Here is a 14,892-nt window from a genome sequence, read left to right as displayed (position 1 = left end):
AGGCCCCCATTGTTTTCGCCAGGGAACCAGGGCGAACAGCGAAAAGTCAGCTACTGGAACAAATCTGAAAACAAACTCCAACTCAACATCACGAGAGTTAAAGATCGGTATTATCAACGTAAGAAGCCTGAATGGCAAAGAAATGGAGCTAGTTGAGGAATTAGATAAGTACCAGATCGACATAATAGGGGTGACTGAAACAAAAAAGACCAAAACTGGTGAGATCTTTCTGAGCAATAAATACAAAATGTTATATTCAGGCAATGACAATCAAGGAAAATAAGGAGTAGATATAGTATTCAACACAAAATATGAGGCTAATCTTCTTGAATAGTAGTCAGTCTCAAGTAGAGTAATGTGGGCAAATATGAGAATGGGGAACTGGACAATGAGACTTATTTGTGCCTATGGTCCCACAGAAGGTTCTACTAAGGTAGAAGTGGAGGAATTTTTTGACGCTTTAGAAAAAGCAACTGACACAATGAAAAAGGAAAAGTTGGTCCTTGTTGGGGATCTAAATAGCAGAGTAGGAAATGATTGTGAGACATACAAAAATGTTTTGGGAAAATTTGGAGAAAAGAGCAAAGCTAATAATAATGGCAAATATCTGTTGGATTTCTGCTCAGGACATGGACTGGTTATTACTAACACCATGTTCCAACATAAAAATGTGCACAAATTCACATAGAGAGAAGAGGCTAGGAATAAGAAAAGTCTCATTGACTATGTTATTGTTGATAGTGATGTTTTCTCCCTGGTGCAGGACACCAGAGTGTACAGAGGATTTGAAATTGAAGCGATCACTATTTAGTCTTGAGCAGGATAAAATTGAATTTCATATTGAAAAGAATAACATGTAAGAAAGTTTTAAAGCGAATAAAAGTTGAGCAGCTCTCAGATGTGAACTGTAGACTAAAATACAGAAAGATTATTGAAAAGAAAATGAAAGAGTTTGAGAACAGGAATCAAACCTTGGAGATTCAGTGGCAAACTCTGAAGAAAACATTGACTGATTCTGCCAGAGGCATGTGGTGAGGTTGTGTGCAAGGATAAAAAAATCAGAACTCCCTGGTGGACACAAGAAGTTAAAGAGGCAGTGAAGGAAAAGAAGAAAGCATATCAAAAGTTCCTGGCAAATAAGTCAGCTTTTACTCTTACAGAATACAGAGACAAATGTAAAAAAGCTAAACAGTGTGTAAAACTAGCTAAACAAAAGTCATGGGAGGACTTTGGCAAGAATATAGAAAATAAATATCAAGAAGGTGGCAAAATATTCTGGAGGTTGTTGAATAATCTTAGGAATGGAGGAAAGAGTGCTGTAAAAGGAGTTAGAGATGATAAAGATGACATGAAAACAGGAGAAAAAGACATCCTTGAAGTATCGAGTAATTACTTTGAAAAACTGCTAAATGAAACAAGCAGTGATGACAGCACAGTGATAAAAAACACTGACCAGGCATGCAGTCAGGAATACATATCCATACTTGAAGTAGAAAAAGCCATCAAAGGCTTGAAATGTGGAAAGGCAGCAGGAGTAGATGATATTCGACCAGAAATGCTGAAGTATGGTGGTATAAAAGTCTTACAGTGGCTGCACTGCATAGTTCAGAAAGCCTGGACTGAGGGACGAATTCCCGATGATTGGAGCAGAGCTCTCATAGTACCCATATATAAAAAGGGAAATAAAACTGAATGTGAGAATTACAGAGGTATTTCCCTACTGAGTGTTCCTGGCAAGATCTATGCAAGTATACTTGAGAAACGGTTGAGAAGAATTGTGGAAGAAAAGCTTGGTGAAGAACAAGCTGGATTCAGGCCAAATAGAGGCTGTCAGGATCAGATCTTCACTTTACGACAAATAGTCGAGAAAGCATGGGAATATAACAAAGATCTGTATTTAAGTTTTGTCGATTTGGAAAAGGCACATGACAAGGTGCCAAGAGAGAAGCTATTCAATACGCTTCAGTTATATGGTGTCAATGGGGCATTATATCAAGCAATACTTAGTCTTTATTTGAATTGTAAGTCAGCAGTTAGAATTGAAGGAAGTACAGGAAGATGGTTTAATATTAAATCTGGTGTGAGACAAGGATGTACATTATCCCCTCTGTTATTCCTTATCTATATGGATCACATTATGAAGGAAAGTGGTATTAAACACGATATCAAAATTGGAAATGTTAATGGCAGCTGTTTGCTTTATGCGGACGATGTTATACTTCATCCGCTACAAGTCTGCAAGATTCTCTGACTAAATTGAATAGCTGTTGTAATAGATATGGTATGAAGGTCCGCAATAAAAAGACAAAGAGAATGAAAATAGGCAGAAGCATTGAAAATGTCAACTGTGTTGTGAATGGAGAACCTGTGGAACAAGTAAAACATTTCAGCTACTTAGGTACGATTTTTACTGAAGATGGTAAATTAAATATAGAAATAGACAACAGAATCAGCAAAGCTGGTATGGTGGGAAGTCAATTGAATAAATTCACATGGAATAAGAGAGAAATTAGTCAGAACACTAAATTAGCTGTATACAAGACAGTGTTCAAACCAGTTTTAACTTATGGATCTGAGAGCTGGGTCAGAAGTAAAACACTTGACCAAAGACTAGAGACCGCAGATATGAGAGTCTTGAGAAAGATTATAGGCGTGAACAGATGGCATCAATGGCAATATCATATTAAAAATGAGGATATTAGGAAAGAACTTGACATTGTCAGCATCCAGGAATGCATTAGCAGAGCTAATCTCAGGTGGTATGGTCACTTAAATAGAATGGGAGAGGAAAGATTAGCAAAACAAGTTCTCTGCCAGGTTGGCAGGAAAACGACCCAGAGGAAGACCAAGCTATACGTGGATTGATACAGTACAAAGTGCGTTAGACGATAGAAATATAAGATCTGATAATGTTGGAGTCTTGACAAGTAACAGACTGATTTGGAGGAAAATTGTAGATAGGAAGTTAGTAATGATGTAAATTTTTCATGTAGTACTGTCATATCCTATACACCCCTTGAGGGTACATGGCAGGAATTTGATGATGATGATGAGGTCAAAAATCAAAATAGTGCAGATAACATTCTATGACAGTAAATGAACTCTGCACAAAGAGTTTATTCCAAATGATTAAACTGTTAATCCAATATATTTTTAGATATGCTGATATGTTTGCAGCGGAGACTTAGTCGTATGTGACTTCACCACCAAAAACAAGTCAGTTAATTCCTCTTCCATGACAGCAGTCCAAGCCAAAACGCATTCATCTTTATAGTTTTTCATAGGCAGGATAAGAAATTTGCATACTTTCTCAACTACTGTACTCACCATACCCAGCTCTGTGCATCTTTTTTTTTCTTCCTAAAACTTAAGACACCACTATAAGCCTGCTATTTTAATGAGGTGGTACAGTATGCCAAAAGAGGCCTTTCACAAGCTTTTTCAGTTACTTCATGAATACTACTATTTTTATTCTTTGAACTCTGAATGGAGCTAATTTGCAACAAAACTTAATAAATTTAAAAACATGTCACCATTTTTTTTGTTTTAATTGCACCATTCTTATTTTCCAAATGTCATACTGTACAAATATTTGGTAAAGAAAGAAAAATTTTTCAGAAAGATATTTTTCAAAAAACAGGACAGAGGAGGACAAGAAGCATATTTAGTAATCGCACTGTAATTTGCATCATGAAAATTATGGAAACAACTACCATGTTAGAGTAAAACTTTAGTTTAATATACACCAAAATAAACACTTGACGTTTCGATCTTTACATTAAGGACATCATCTGGAATATACACACATATACAAAGAAGCAAGCTGCACTACAATCTACATGGTATGCTATAGTTACTGTTGGATCGTACATCCTGGCTCTGAATCTGCCATCTTGTTAGAACATAGTTTTTATTTAAATTAACTGTTTTTTATTATCTTAATTAATTGTTGGTTGATTACTAATCCAAATATAGAGAAATTTATATTATCCTGCACCACCCTATATTCAGATTAGTCTATATAATATAGTGGAATCAATCATCAACTAACTTTAGCAATCTCACTTTTCTACAGGCCGAGTTTAAAGTTAATATTTAAGGCTTCCGCAAGGTCCGATAAACTTTATGAGCGGTGCAACGAAGAAAAATCAGGCAAACAACAAATTCAATCCAATAAAATAAACATTTAATACAGGGTTATAGAACATGTACATTTAAGTAAAACTTTAAAACCAAGGTAATGCAAATCAGCTTAGTCCAAATACTCATAACAAACATAAAACATTAGACATCGCACATTCAGCTGTCAATACTATATTCATCCGAATAATTGAAGATGGTTCACACAGTTCAATGTTACAGAATCTCACAGTAATTATTCTTAAAGCAGAATTCTCTAATTCTCTCTTAGTCAACTAAAACACTTAATTTAATTATGAGGCAGTTATCACTTCAAGGGGGAAACACTTTAAAGCTCCATACTTCGGCTATTTTTAGTAGAACGCCACAGTTAATGTTAAGATATATCAGGCGGAGCTAACTCTTATATCTTCATGCTGAAATATAAAAAAAATGGACTGCTCTTACCAGGTTACATCTTTGACACATTGGATTCACTATATGCACACTTAAAACTGTAGTTAACTATCACTCTGAAGCAACACTATTCAAAAGAAATCTTCACTATAATAACTGAAATGTTAAACATAGAGCTTCATAAGTCATGACGCACTCGTATTAGGTAATCTACTTATTCCTTATTTATTACTATGCATTAAATTCAGCCTTGCACTGTTCTTCTTCAAAACTGGAATTCGTCGTAATTTTAGAATCCCGTAGAAATATTCCGAATTGCTTATTAATTTCCAGGGCCTTTCATAATCTATTTACGGCATTTCCAAATCCCCATTACTGCCACCCCTTACTTCACTCCTTGCTGTCCATAAGCTTTCTCCCCTGTTTACCTTCGTTCTCCAATAAAATACCTTCATTCTTCCCGCCAAAATCCGGTTCTAGCCAGTTCAGCTCATATCAACTCCTTCTCCTTTCGAATACCATAGCTAAGGCTCCATGCACGTGCTATCTAAAATTAACTCTGTTTCCTTGACAACAGCCAATCAAATTCAATCAGAAGAATTACATAAAATTACTTTCTCTTTCAGTAATGTTAAATAAAAAATATCATATTTCACATAGGGTACATTAAACTTACATATATATAATTTCTTACAATATTATTATAGGAATAAATTAAATAAAATGAATGACATTTTTATACAGAGTCCTTTTTATAACTATTACATTACTTAAGATTATATTATTAAATAATAATAAACAAAATTCAAGGCAATTATATGAATAACACACTATAAGCAAGAGACAAACAACAAATAATATTTACAAGTCTTGCCTTTGATATGGAGGATTATGTTGGATTCTGAAAGAAGTATTAACAATTTTCATTTCTCTTCATTTAGAATCCAACATTACTGATCAACTATTAAAACTATTGGCCTGACCTCTGGTGGAAAAAAATCTCTTATTACATCAAAGCTAGAGTCCTGTTATTATTATTATCTATTAGGTTACAAAATTAAATTAAGCTGGAGAGCAACATATTCACAAAAAATAAAAATAATAATAATAATAAAATTACTTATATAAGTATACGTATAAATTACAACAAGCTGGTATGGATAGTGACCAATAAAGGTTGAAAAATTGCTTAGAGTCCTAATGTCAGGGTTCGCTGGAAAACTAAGTGGGCTGAATGTGTGCCATTCAAATTCTTGGGATTTTTATGCCACTATTATTGCTAGGATTAGGGTGGTTAATCAAAATTTCACAGGCTTCTTTAAATTTCAGTTCATACCAGGTTTTTGTATGATGTAAAGAACAAGTACTTTTCCAAAATCACTTTGGTGTAGAGTATTAAGAGCATGATCTGAGAGGCCTGCTTCACCAATGTTAAATATAATGGTTTTTTTTTTTTTAACGGATAGGGATTTTACCTTAGAGGAGTTGAATGTTTTTTTATTTTAAACTCAACTTTTATTTCAACTCCTCTAAGAATCCTCTCCCCATTGGCCCACCCTGGAGTTTAATGCATCTATTGCACCTCTAACTTACATTATACTGGGGAAACTGGATGTACAATCCCTATCTATAAAAAAAGAACACAGATGACACATTATATTTAACAATTTTGGTGAAGCAGGCCTCTCAGATCATGCTTTTAACAACCTACACCAAACTGATTGGAAAAGTACTTGTTCTTTACATCATACAAAAACCTGGTAGGAACCGAAATTTAAAGATGCCTGATAAATTTTGATTAACCACCCTAATCTTAACAATAATGGTGGCATAAAAATCTCAAGAATGTTAATGGCACACATTCAGCCTACTTAGTTTCCCTGCAAACCCTGCCATTAGGACTCTAAGAAATTTTTCAACTTTTATTGGCAACTATCCATATCAGTTTGTTGTAATTTATATGTATACTTATATAATTAATTTTTATTATTTTTTATTTTTGTTTGTTTATTATTATTATTATTATTTTTTTGTGAATGTGTTGCTCTCCAGCTTAATTTAATTTTGTAACCTAATAGATAATAATAATAACAGAATTCTATCTTTGATGTAGAAAGTTTTTTTTTTCCCCACCAGAGTCGGGCCAATAGTTTTAACGGTTGATCAGTAATTTTAGCATACTATGTAAATTGCAGTGCGGCTTGTTTCTTTGTATATATGTATATACTCCAGATGATGACCCTAATGTGAAGGTCAAAAATTTTGGAAGTCAAAACATTTCACAAACAGTAGAATATAATGATGCTTTTAAAATTATATAGTTAAAATATAGTGTTAAAAAAAACTTGTTTAGTATCCTTTCTATTGAAAAGTGATACAAGAAAAGTCTTATCATTATTATTCTAGTCTATAGCATGTACTATTCTTCAAGTAGCTGTTGATCATTTATGTTAAACTGGCTGGAATAGTTAATATATAAAAAAATAAGAATAAAATAAATAAAAACTAATTAGAAAAACCATTTCAAATGAATGCTAATGAGTAACTCCTCTTGTCTTTGAGAGCATTAAAATAAGGTACCTATATGCATTTTATAGATCCTTACTACTACAGAGTAGGCACAATCGCAAGAATTTATGTTTACTTACTGTAAAAATTATAACTATTACAATAATATAGAATAATTTAAACCATCTCAAGTGTTTATGACTTTATGAAAATCCACAGTAAGCTTGTTAGGGTGCATTTTTGCTATGAAACTATTACAAAAGCAAAACAAAATATATTAAGTACCCTTAGAAAATCTTTCTTCCTCCATCTCTTTAATATTCTCAGGGTGTACTGCATTTTTCTTTTCTTTCTGTAAATAATTTATGAGAACTTAAAAAAATGTAATAAATCTAAACAATCAAAAAAAAAAAAAAAAAAAAAAAAAACTGTCAGCTATACTGTGTTTGGGCAACTGGCTAAAAAAAAGAATGAAATTCCTACTTTCAATTCAGTTTACAGCAAAAGTTTTTGGATAGATATCTATATACCTTTAAAGCAGCTCTTCATAATACTATAAAGAACTGAAAATAACTGCTGATGTATTTAAATCAACAGTAACTAAATTTTTTTTTTTCTATTTCACAATGAAATATCTCGGGAAGAAGCCTAGCTGTAAGAATTAAATAGTCTTCATTATAAATATGAAGAAATGCAAGAATTCTGACATTGTGGCATTTCTAATTTAATAGCATGCAAAGTTGCAAATTATCTTGACATATGCAATTTGTCAGTCTTCACTGCTAATATAGGCAGCATAGTTAGTAACCAGTGAAGTATTTATACAAATGCGGCTGTATATGATAGAGAATTAGGAAAGAAGTGGATTTTGGATAGCCTGTAATTTTTTTTTATTAACAATGTATAATTTAAAAAAAAGTTTGACAAAAATAATAATTTAACTGAAGAATATGTGAAAATAACATACAACTATATTTATAAACTGCATATTTTTAAATAATACTTAGCAAAAATAGTGTGAGAGAAAAGTTGGAACTCAGTTAACACTATTTTATTAAGAAAACAGAAATATGATTAAACACAAATATAATTTAATACAATATATACAAATGAACAAGTTGTAGTTAAGATAAAAGAATAAAGAGGTGATCTTTATAAACTAATCTGTCAAATGCAGCAGATTGCTTCAAAGAAGACAATAGCATTTCATGGCATGTATCCTCAAGGATATACAAAATACTATGCATAATCAAAAAAGTTTTTTTGCATGGTTATAAAGTAAATTATACCAGACAAGAAATTTTATTCTTGTTTTAATCCTTTATCTAAGTGTAGGCAAACAAAAGTTTGCACATGAAGCATCTTCACAACTAGGCCACATGTTATATGCAGGCTGTTGGTTCACCCATATTGAACAGCAAATTTGTACATGTATCAAGAGGCTTAGATGGTGTTGATTATTCATAATTGTGCTTCAAGGTATAAACAACACCAAGAAAGTAAAAAAATAAATTAATTTACTGAACTTACTAATATTCTGCTGGTTTTCTACCCAATATCTTCAAATTATAACTGTGACAAGTACACTACACTAAATTATTATTATTATTACGTGACACCTCTAAGGAGTACAAAGGTTCATAGAGGGAGGGCACCTAATCTACAATTCTGTCTCCACCACTCAATTCACCAACTACAGCGAACTACATCATCTACACCAATGCCATCTACTCTCCACCACAACCACTAGTATTTTCACAGACAATCACAAACATCCATCCCCATGGCGGGATTCGAACACACAGTCTTTTGGCTGGAGAGCAGATACACTAACCACTTGGCCAACCAGGCCAGCAATCATTAGAAACAATTCAATTTGTGACTGCCATAGAATTAATGTCCTAAAGATCGCATTTTCCAAAGATCTGGGAGAGAGTCATTCTCAGACCAGATAGTCTGACTTCCTCAAATTAACTTTATGGTTACCTGGCCCATAGGTGGTGCCATGTTAAGACATTAGTTGAGTGGAGTCACAAACTGAAATGTTTCTAGTGATTTACTGTAGTCTGTATGCTTGTGTTGTGAAAATGCTGGGTAGAAAACCAGTACACTATTAGTAAGTTCAACAAATTAATCTATTTTTTTATACAAGGAAACATAAAACTTGGTTTTAAATGGTCGGAGATTTTTTTTACAGGGATATAGTTTTGCCGACTTGACTGTTGGCTTCATCTGGGCATACAAAAAGCAACAAAACAGCTTAAAACAGAACAGAAACAAGCTAAAGTATCAGGTTAAAACATAACCGAATGCTAAATATTATCAAAATTCAAATGAAACATTACATCAAACGCATGAAGTGTGTATGTTAGCAGTCATTGTTATACAGGTGCGTTCTATAATTGGCTGCAAAGTTGAACTCTGATGTGTTGAGTGATCTTATGAGTGTTTTCCATATATCACCAAGGATCATCCCAACAGCAAACCCAAGAAACTTACAACAGGTCTTCTATTTCCATTCCTTTTGCTGGCAGTTTCACAGAAAATTGCAAAACTGCTAAGACCTCATGAGATACGAGTGGCCTCCAAATCAATAAAGACAGTTTGCAACTTGTTACAATTACCAAAGGACAAGATTGCTTTCTATAAACATTCTGGAGTTTACAACATTCCTTGCTCTTGTGGTTTAAATTATATAGGACTTCTAGAAGTTTAGAGATAAGACAAAAAGAACACATCGGGGATGTTAACAACAACAGAGAAGACAATTCCAGTTTAGCTCTCCATTTCTCTAATACCAACCACAACATTGAATGGGATAAAAGTACTATGCCTTTCTTAGAAGAAGACTTTCATACCCACAACATCAAAGAAGCTGCAGTAGTGATCCGTTCAAGAGGCAGCCTTAATCACGAATATATCACCAAGGGATCCTTGGTGATATACGGAAAACACTCATAAGATCACTCAACACATTGGAGTTCAACTTTGCAACCAATTATAGAACACACCTGTATAAAATCACTCAACACATGTAAAAAAAATCTCTGACCAATTAAAACCCAGTTTTATATGTTTCCTTGTATAATATTCAATGGTTGAAAATAACATTATCATAATCTATTTTTTCCTTTCTTGGTGTGTTTAAACTATGAAGCACTATTATGAGATTTTGGGATGTATATATTCCTATACAATATGGAAAGGATCACTAGACAGACTAATCTTGACTTTTATTGAGGTTAAAATAAAAAGGTATTCATCACAGACCTAAAGTAGTAGAGCCTTTGGCTCTACTACTTTAGGTCTATCTTAAGTCTCATTCAGCTGAACAACCAAAAGACCAACACAACCAAAATCTGGAGACAATTCATATCCAGGTGGTTATTCTTTAAGTTAACTGCCTTGAGTTTTCCTTTATTGACTGGGATTGCTCTTCACTCATCCCCTACAGTTGACCATAAGACCACAGTGAGGTAAGAGGACAGAAAAGTATGAAAAACCTCTCAGAATAGACAAAATATTGCGCAATGAGGTGGTCTGTATCACCTCAGCAAAATGTGGGCATCCTAGCATGCTTCCTTCTAAATATAAAAATTGAACAGACTGTACAATAGATCAAATCATGCAATGCTGTAAAAGATTTGTATGTAATACTGCTGATTTTCAAAACATGTTTTTTTTTTCCTAACTTTCCATAAATGATATTTTAGCTCATTAATTATGAGTATCAAATTCATTTTCCAAATTGCTAACTGTTGGGGGAGATAATGCAAAAATAAAGAATTTCTTCTGTTGTGAGTAATGGAATGACCAACACGTGGTGATGCAAGAAGACAGCTCTAGAATACAGGGTTATTTAAAAAAGAAGGAATGTTTATGAATCCTTTATTTCCAGCAATATAAACATTAGTTATATGTCAACCTGACAGGAAAATTGTCAGATATTCAGGCACTCTATGTATACACCTCCTGTAATACAACATATCATTATTGACAGTTATTGAATTCACTCCTGCTACAATTCAATGCCAAAGTTCTTGCAAGGGGGTGGGCACAGATGCATTATTATTCTTGAAATTTTTTTGTAAAATGAGTAAATTTGCTTATGACGAGGAAGTTCTTTCTTAAATTGAGTGTGCAGAATTTACACTGAACCATAATTACACTTTGCAAATCTGATAACACAAAACACTTTCTCCTGTAGAAATGTCATATTTGTTAACTCTATGAGCAAGCAACTGAAGGATCGTTTTGTTTCAAGTGCTTACAGCACACTCTAGTATGTGGGGAAAAGTAAACTCTCATGGTTTTTCCTATCAGATGATGTATAACACGTGTTTGTATCATTGGACATGAAAATTTTGCAAACAAGCACAACTTGTTCCTTCATTTTGAATAACCCTGTAGGAGTTCTACAGTTTCCTGTCTGTAGCAGATGTCACAGATTAATTCTTTAGTGTTAAAGTACTTCCAATTGATGGTATGAGTATTTTGGTTTAAGAAACTCAAATCATTATCAGTGTGAAAAATTTCCAAAATAACAATGAAAGTGTATGGAAAGTGATATCTTTCTATATGTAGTTGCCAGGGTAATAGATGAAAAACTACCATACTATTAAGATCCAATGTGTGTGTGTGTGCACACAAATTTTTCATGACTACAACCAAATTTGGACATATATTTCATACAAATTACATTGCAATACGTTTTTGGCAAAAGTTACAGATTTCCTAAGGACATAGTTAACAAATTAACATACAGTGCTTATAGAAAACTATGTAGAGAGATATTTCAGTATGAAATATGTCCACCCCAAACTGCAATGCAGTTTTCATGTCATACCATGCTTAACACCCAGTGATTCAGAAGTTTTTGAGGCAAACTGCTCCAATCCTCCTTCAGAGTAAGGAAAAGGCTTGTTTGTTTTCTGGAGGGGAATTCTGAGCAGCAATACATCTCCATATTGCATCCCATAAGTGTTCTATGGGGTTGAGATCTGGGGAACATTCTGGCCACTCAATGTGATTAATATTCCCGGTCTCCAGAAGTATCTCTACTGCTTTTGTATGATGTGGTTTGGCATTGTCATCCATAAAAATGAATTCTTCGCCTACAGCACCATCAGAACAATCGAAGATGGCATTGAAGAACTTCGTTGCAATATCATTCACCAGTCAGTCCCTTTTTCCAGCACTTGTAGCTCAATGCATTCATTAATGCATAATGCCTCCTCACAACTATGACCTCAGCACTACCGTATCTATCCCTTTCAAGAACATCCTTGAAATAGTAAGGGGTACCACTTTCATGCTAGATCAAATATTACCTAGAACAGGAGGAAAGACTAACATGATTTTCATCTGTAAAGAGTACATTAGGCCATTGGTGTTTTGTTCAATTTTTATGGACACAACACCACTAAAAACATGCACTATGATGAGCCGTGCATAAAGGAATGCAGACTACAGGCCTTTGGGCATATAGGTCTACTTGTTACAGATGTCTTGTCACAGCATGTCAAGATATCCATGTACCTGTGTTTGAATAGAGCCGACTTTTAAGCTGATCTGCCGTGTGGCGCATTGATTACCTTTTGTTGTTATAACCAAAAATCTGTCTTCATGCTTTGTGATAACATGAGGACAACCTCTTAGCATATGTCTGGAACACATTCCATTGGTTTGAAAAGCTGCCATGTATAATCAGAGCTTGAATATGTGAGATTCCAAACTCTCTGGCAACATCAGTAATTCTGCAGCCTTCTTCAAACTTTCCAATAATTCTTCCCATGTGAAATCATCTAGCTGATGTCTTTGAGATATTACAAGACATCCAAGTTTGCAACTTTATTCCTTCATGAAAAAGCTTCCTTCGAACACAATTTGCTCAGATCAACCTTTTGTCTTTTATCCTGATGAGTGATACCATGTGACCTCTTTGCACACAATTCAAAAATCTGAATGTGTACTTGCTTTCTACTCAAAATCGTAAGTTATACAAATTGTCACAAGCTGATTCATCTGAATTTGCAGTTGTAATCCTCAGAAATAGTGTTTGTCCTTAGGTTTTGGACATACACATTAAAAAAATTAATACTATTTTTAATAATAACTGCTCATATTTTTGGGAGAGAAACTCCATCACTGTGATTAAGATTTGGATGACAATGAACAATTTCAGCACTATTACATAGCATACTATAGCTAAAAATGGGGTGAGCTTTTATTACAGGATACCAAGTTAAATAATGTGAAGTCAACAACCTTTATACACAAGTATACTAATCATGAAGATACTTCACATTTGAATGTTTTATACTTACTGGTGATAGTGGAGAGTCCATTGCAACACCCTCTATGTGTTTATACAGATTTCCAACTAATATCCAGAATTCATTACAAAACCCAGCCACTGGGGAGGGCAAACCAGCCCATCTCAGTGCTGGTCCCAAGCCCGGATAAATGGGGTGGGCTGGCATCAGGAAGGGCATCCAGCCATTAAAAAAAAAAATGTCAAAACCAGGGATGAAATGTCAGATAATGGAGAAAGGACAACGGCTAGGGTGTCCCCTGTATGTGACATACAGTTCTGTCACCTGAGGACTGTGAGAAGGGGGCTTGGGCTACTGAACCAAGGACAGGTTTGGCTAAAGAAGAGAGTCCAACAGAAAAATAGCGTGTGTAAAGTAAGAATCGGGTCGCTGAATGTGGGTATGATGAATGAGAAGAGTAGGGAGATAGCAGACATGATGAGAAGAAGGAAGTTGAAGATCTTGTGCATGCAGAAGACAAGGTGGAAGGGCAACAAAGCAAAGGAGCTGGCTGAAGGATACAAATTGTTTTACAGCGGAGTAAATGAGAATGGAAGAAACGGAGTTGGAATCATCATCGACAAGGAACTGAAGGGTGGAGTCTGCAAGGTGTGTTAGAAGAATGATCGGATTATGAGTGTTAAGCTTGAGAGTGGAGGAAGCATGGCTGCGATAGTGTGTGGCTATGCTCCACAAGTAGGTTGTGATGAGGAGGAGAAAGAGGTATTCTGGGGAGAACTTGACCAGGTTGTAATGGGAATCCCTGACGGTGAGAGAGTGATCATCGGAGCAGACCTGAATGGGCATGTAGGAAGACGACGAAGTGGTGAAGAAAGGGTGCACGGGGGTTGGAGTAGTGGTGAAAGAAATGAAGAAGGTAAAAGAATCGTAGCGCATGCTGTAGCCTTCGACCTGGCTATAGCTAACACGTGGTTTAAGAAGAGAGTTGGACACCTGATAACCTATAAGAGCGGGGATAGAAAGAGTTAGATTGACTTTATTATGTGCCGTAGGAAACATCTGAAGGAGGTGAAAAACTGTACAGTGATTAACGGAGAAGGTGTAGTGACACAGCACATGTTGGTTGTGGTAGACTGTGATATAAAAGAGGAAAAGAAGAAAAGGATATGGAAGAATGGTGGGATGTAAATAGTCAGATTATTAGAAAAATTGGAGAAGTGCTCAGTATAACATCAGGAAAAGGGCCGCCAGAGGATAAGGAGACATGGTGGTGGAATGAGGAGGTGAGTTGGAGATCAAGGAAAAGAAAGAGGCAAAGAAAAAATGGGATATGACTGGAACTAGAGCCGACAAGGAGGCATATAGATTAGCAAAGAAAAATGCAAAGAGAGCTGTGGCAAGGGCAGTTGATGAGGTTTATGAAGTACTGGAGAGAAACAGTGGTGAAGCTCGGTTGTTGAGAATAGCAAAAGCTAGAGATAAGGCCTCGAAAGACATAACCTCATTCAAGCAGATAAAGGATGCCTCAGGAGTAGTACTACAAGAGGAGGACAAAATCAGAGGGATCAGAGAG

General features: G+C 34.9%; 1 protein-coding gene across 4 annotated transcripts in view; it reads right to left on the bottom strand.

Moving 5' to 3' along the window:
• Positions 1-14,892, bottom strand: part of LOC150092682 (condensin-2 complex subunit H2-like) — a 266,667-nt gene that overhangs the window by 56,968 nt on the left and 194,807 nt on the right. For all 4 annotated transcript variants that reach the window (XM_090414632.1, XM_090414635.1, XM_090414633.1 and 1 more), the window contains one exon: positions 7,330-7,396. In XM_090414632.1, coding sequence (XP_090270758.1) covers positions 7,330-7,396 — 67 coding nt within the window. The remainder of the gene's footprint in view (positions 1-7,329; positions 7,397-14,892) is intronic.

Source organism: Typopeltis vanoorti, chromosome 25, assembly GCF_054136105.1.
Source record: "Typopeltis vanoorti isolate ZY-2024b chromosome 25, IOZ_Tvanoo_1.0, whole genome shotgun sequence".
NCBI lineage: Eukaryota > Metazoa > Arthropoda > Arachnida > Uropygi > Thelyphonidae > Typopeltis > Typopeltis vanoorti.
Note: the sequence above shows the minus strand (reverse complement) of the source record. Positions and strands in the feature narration are given on the sequence as shown.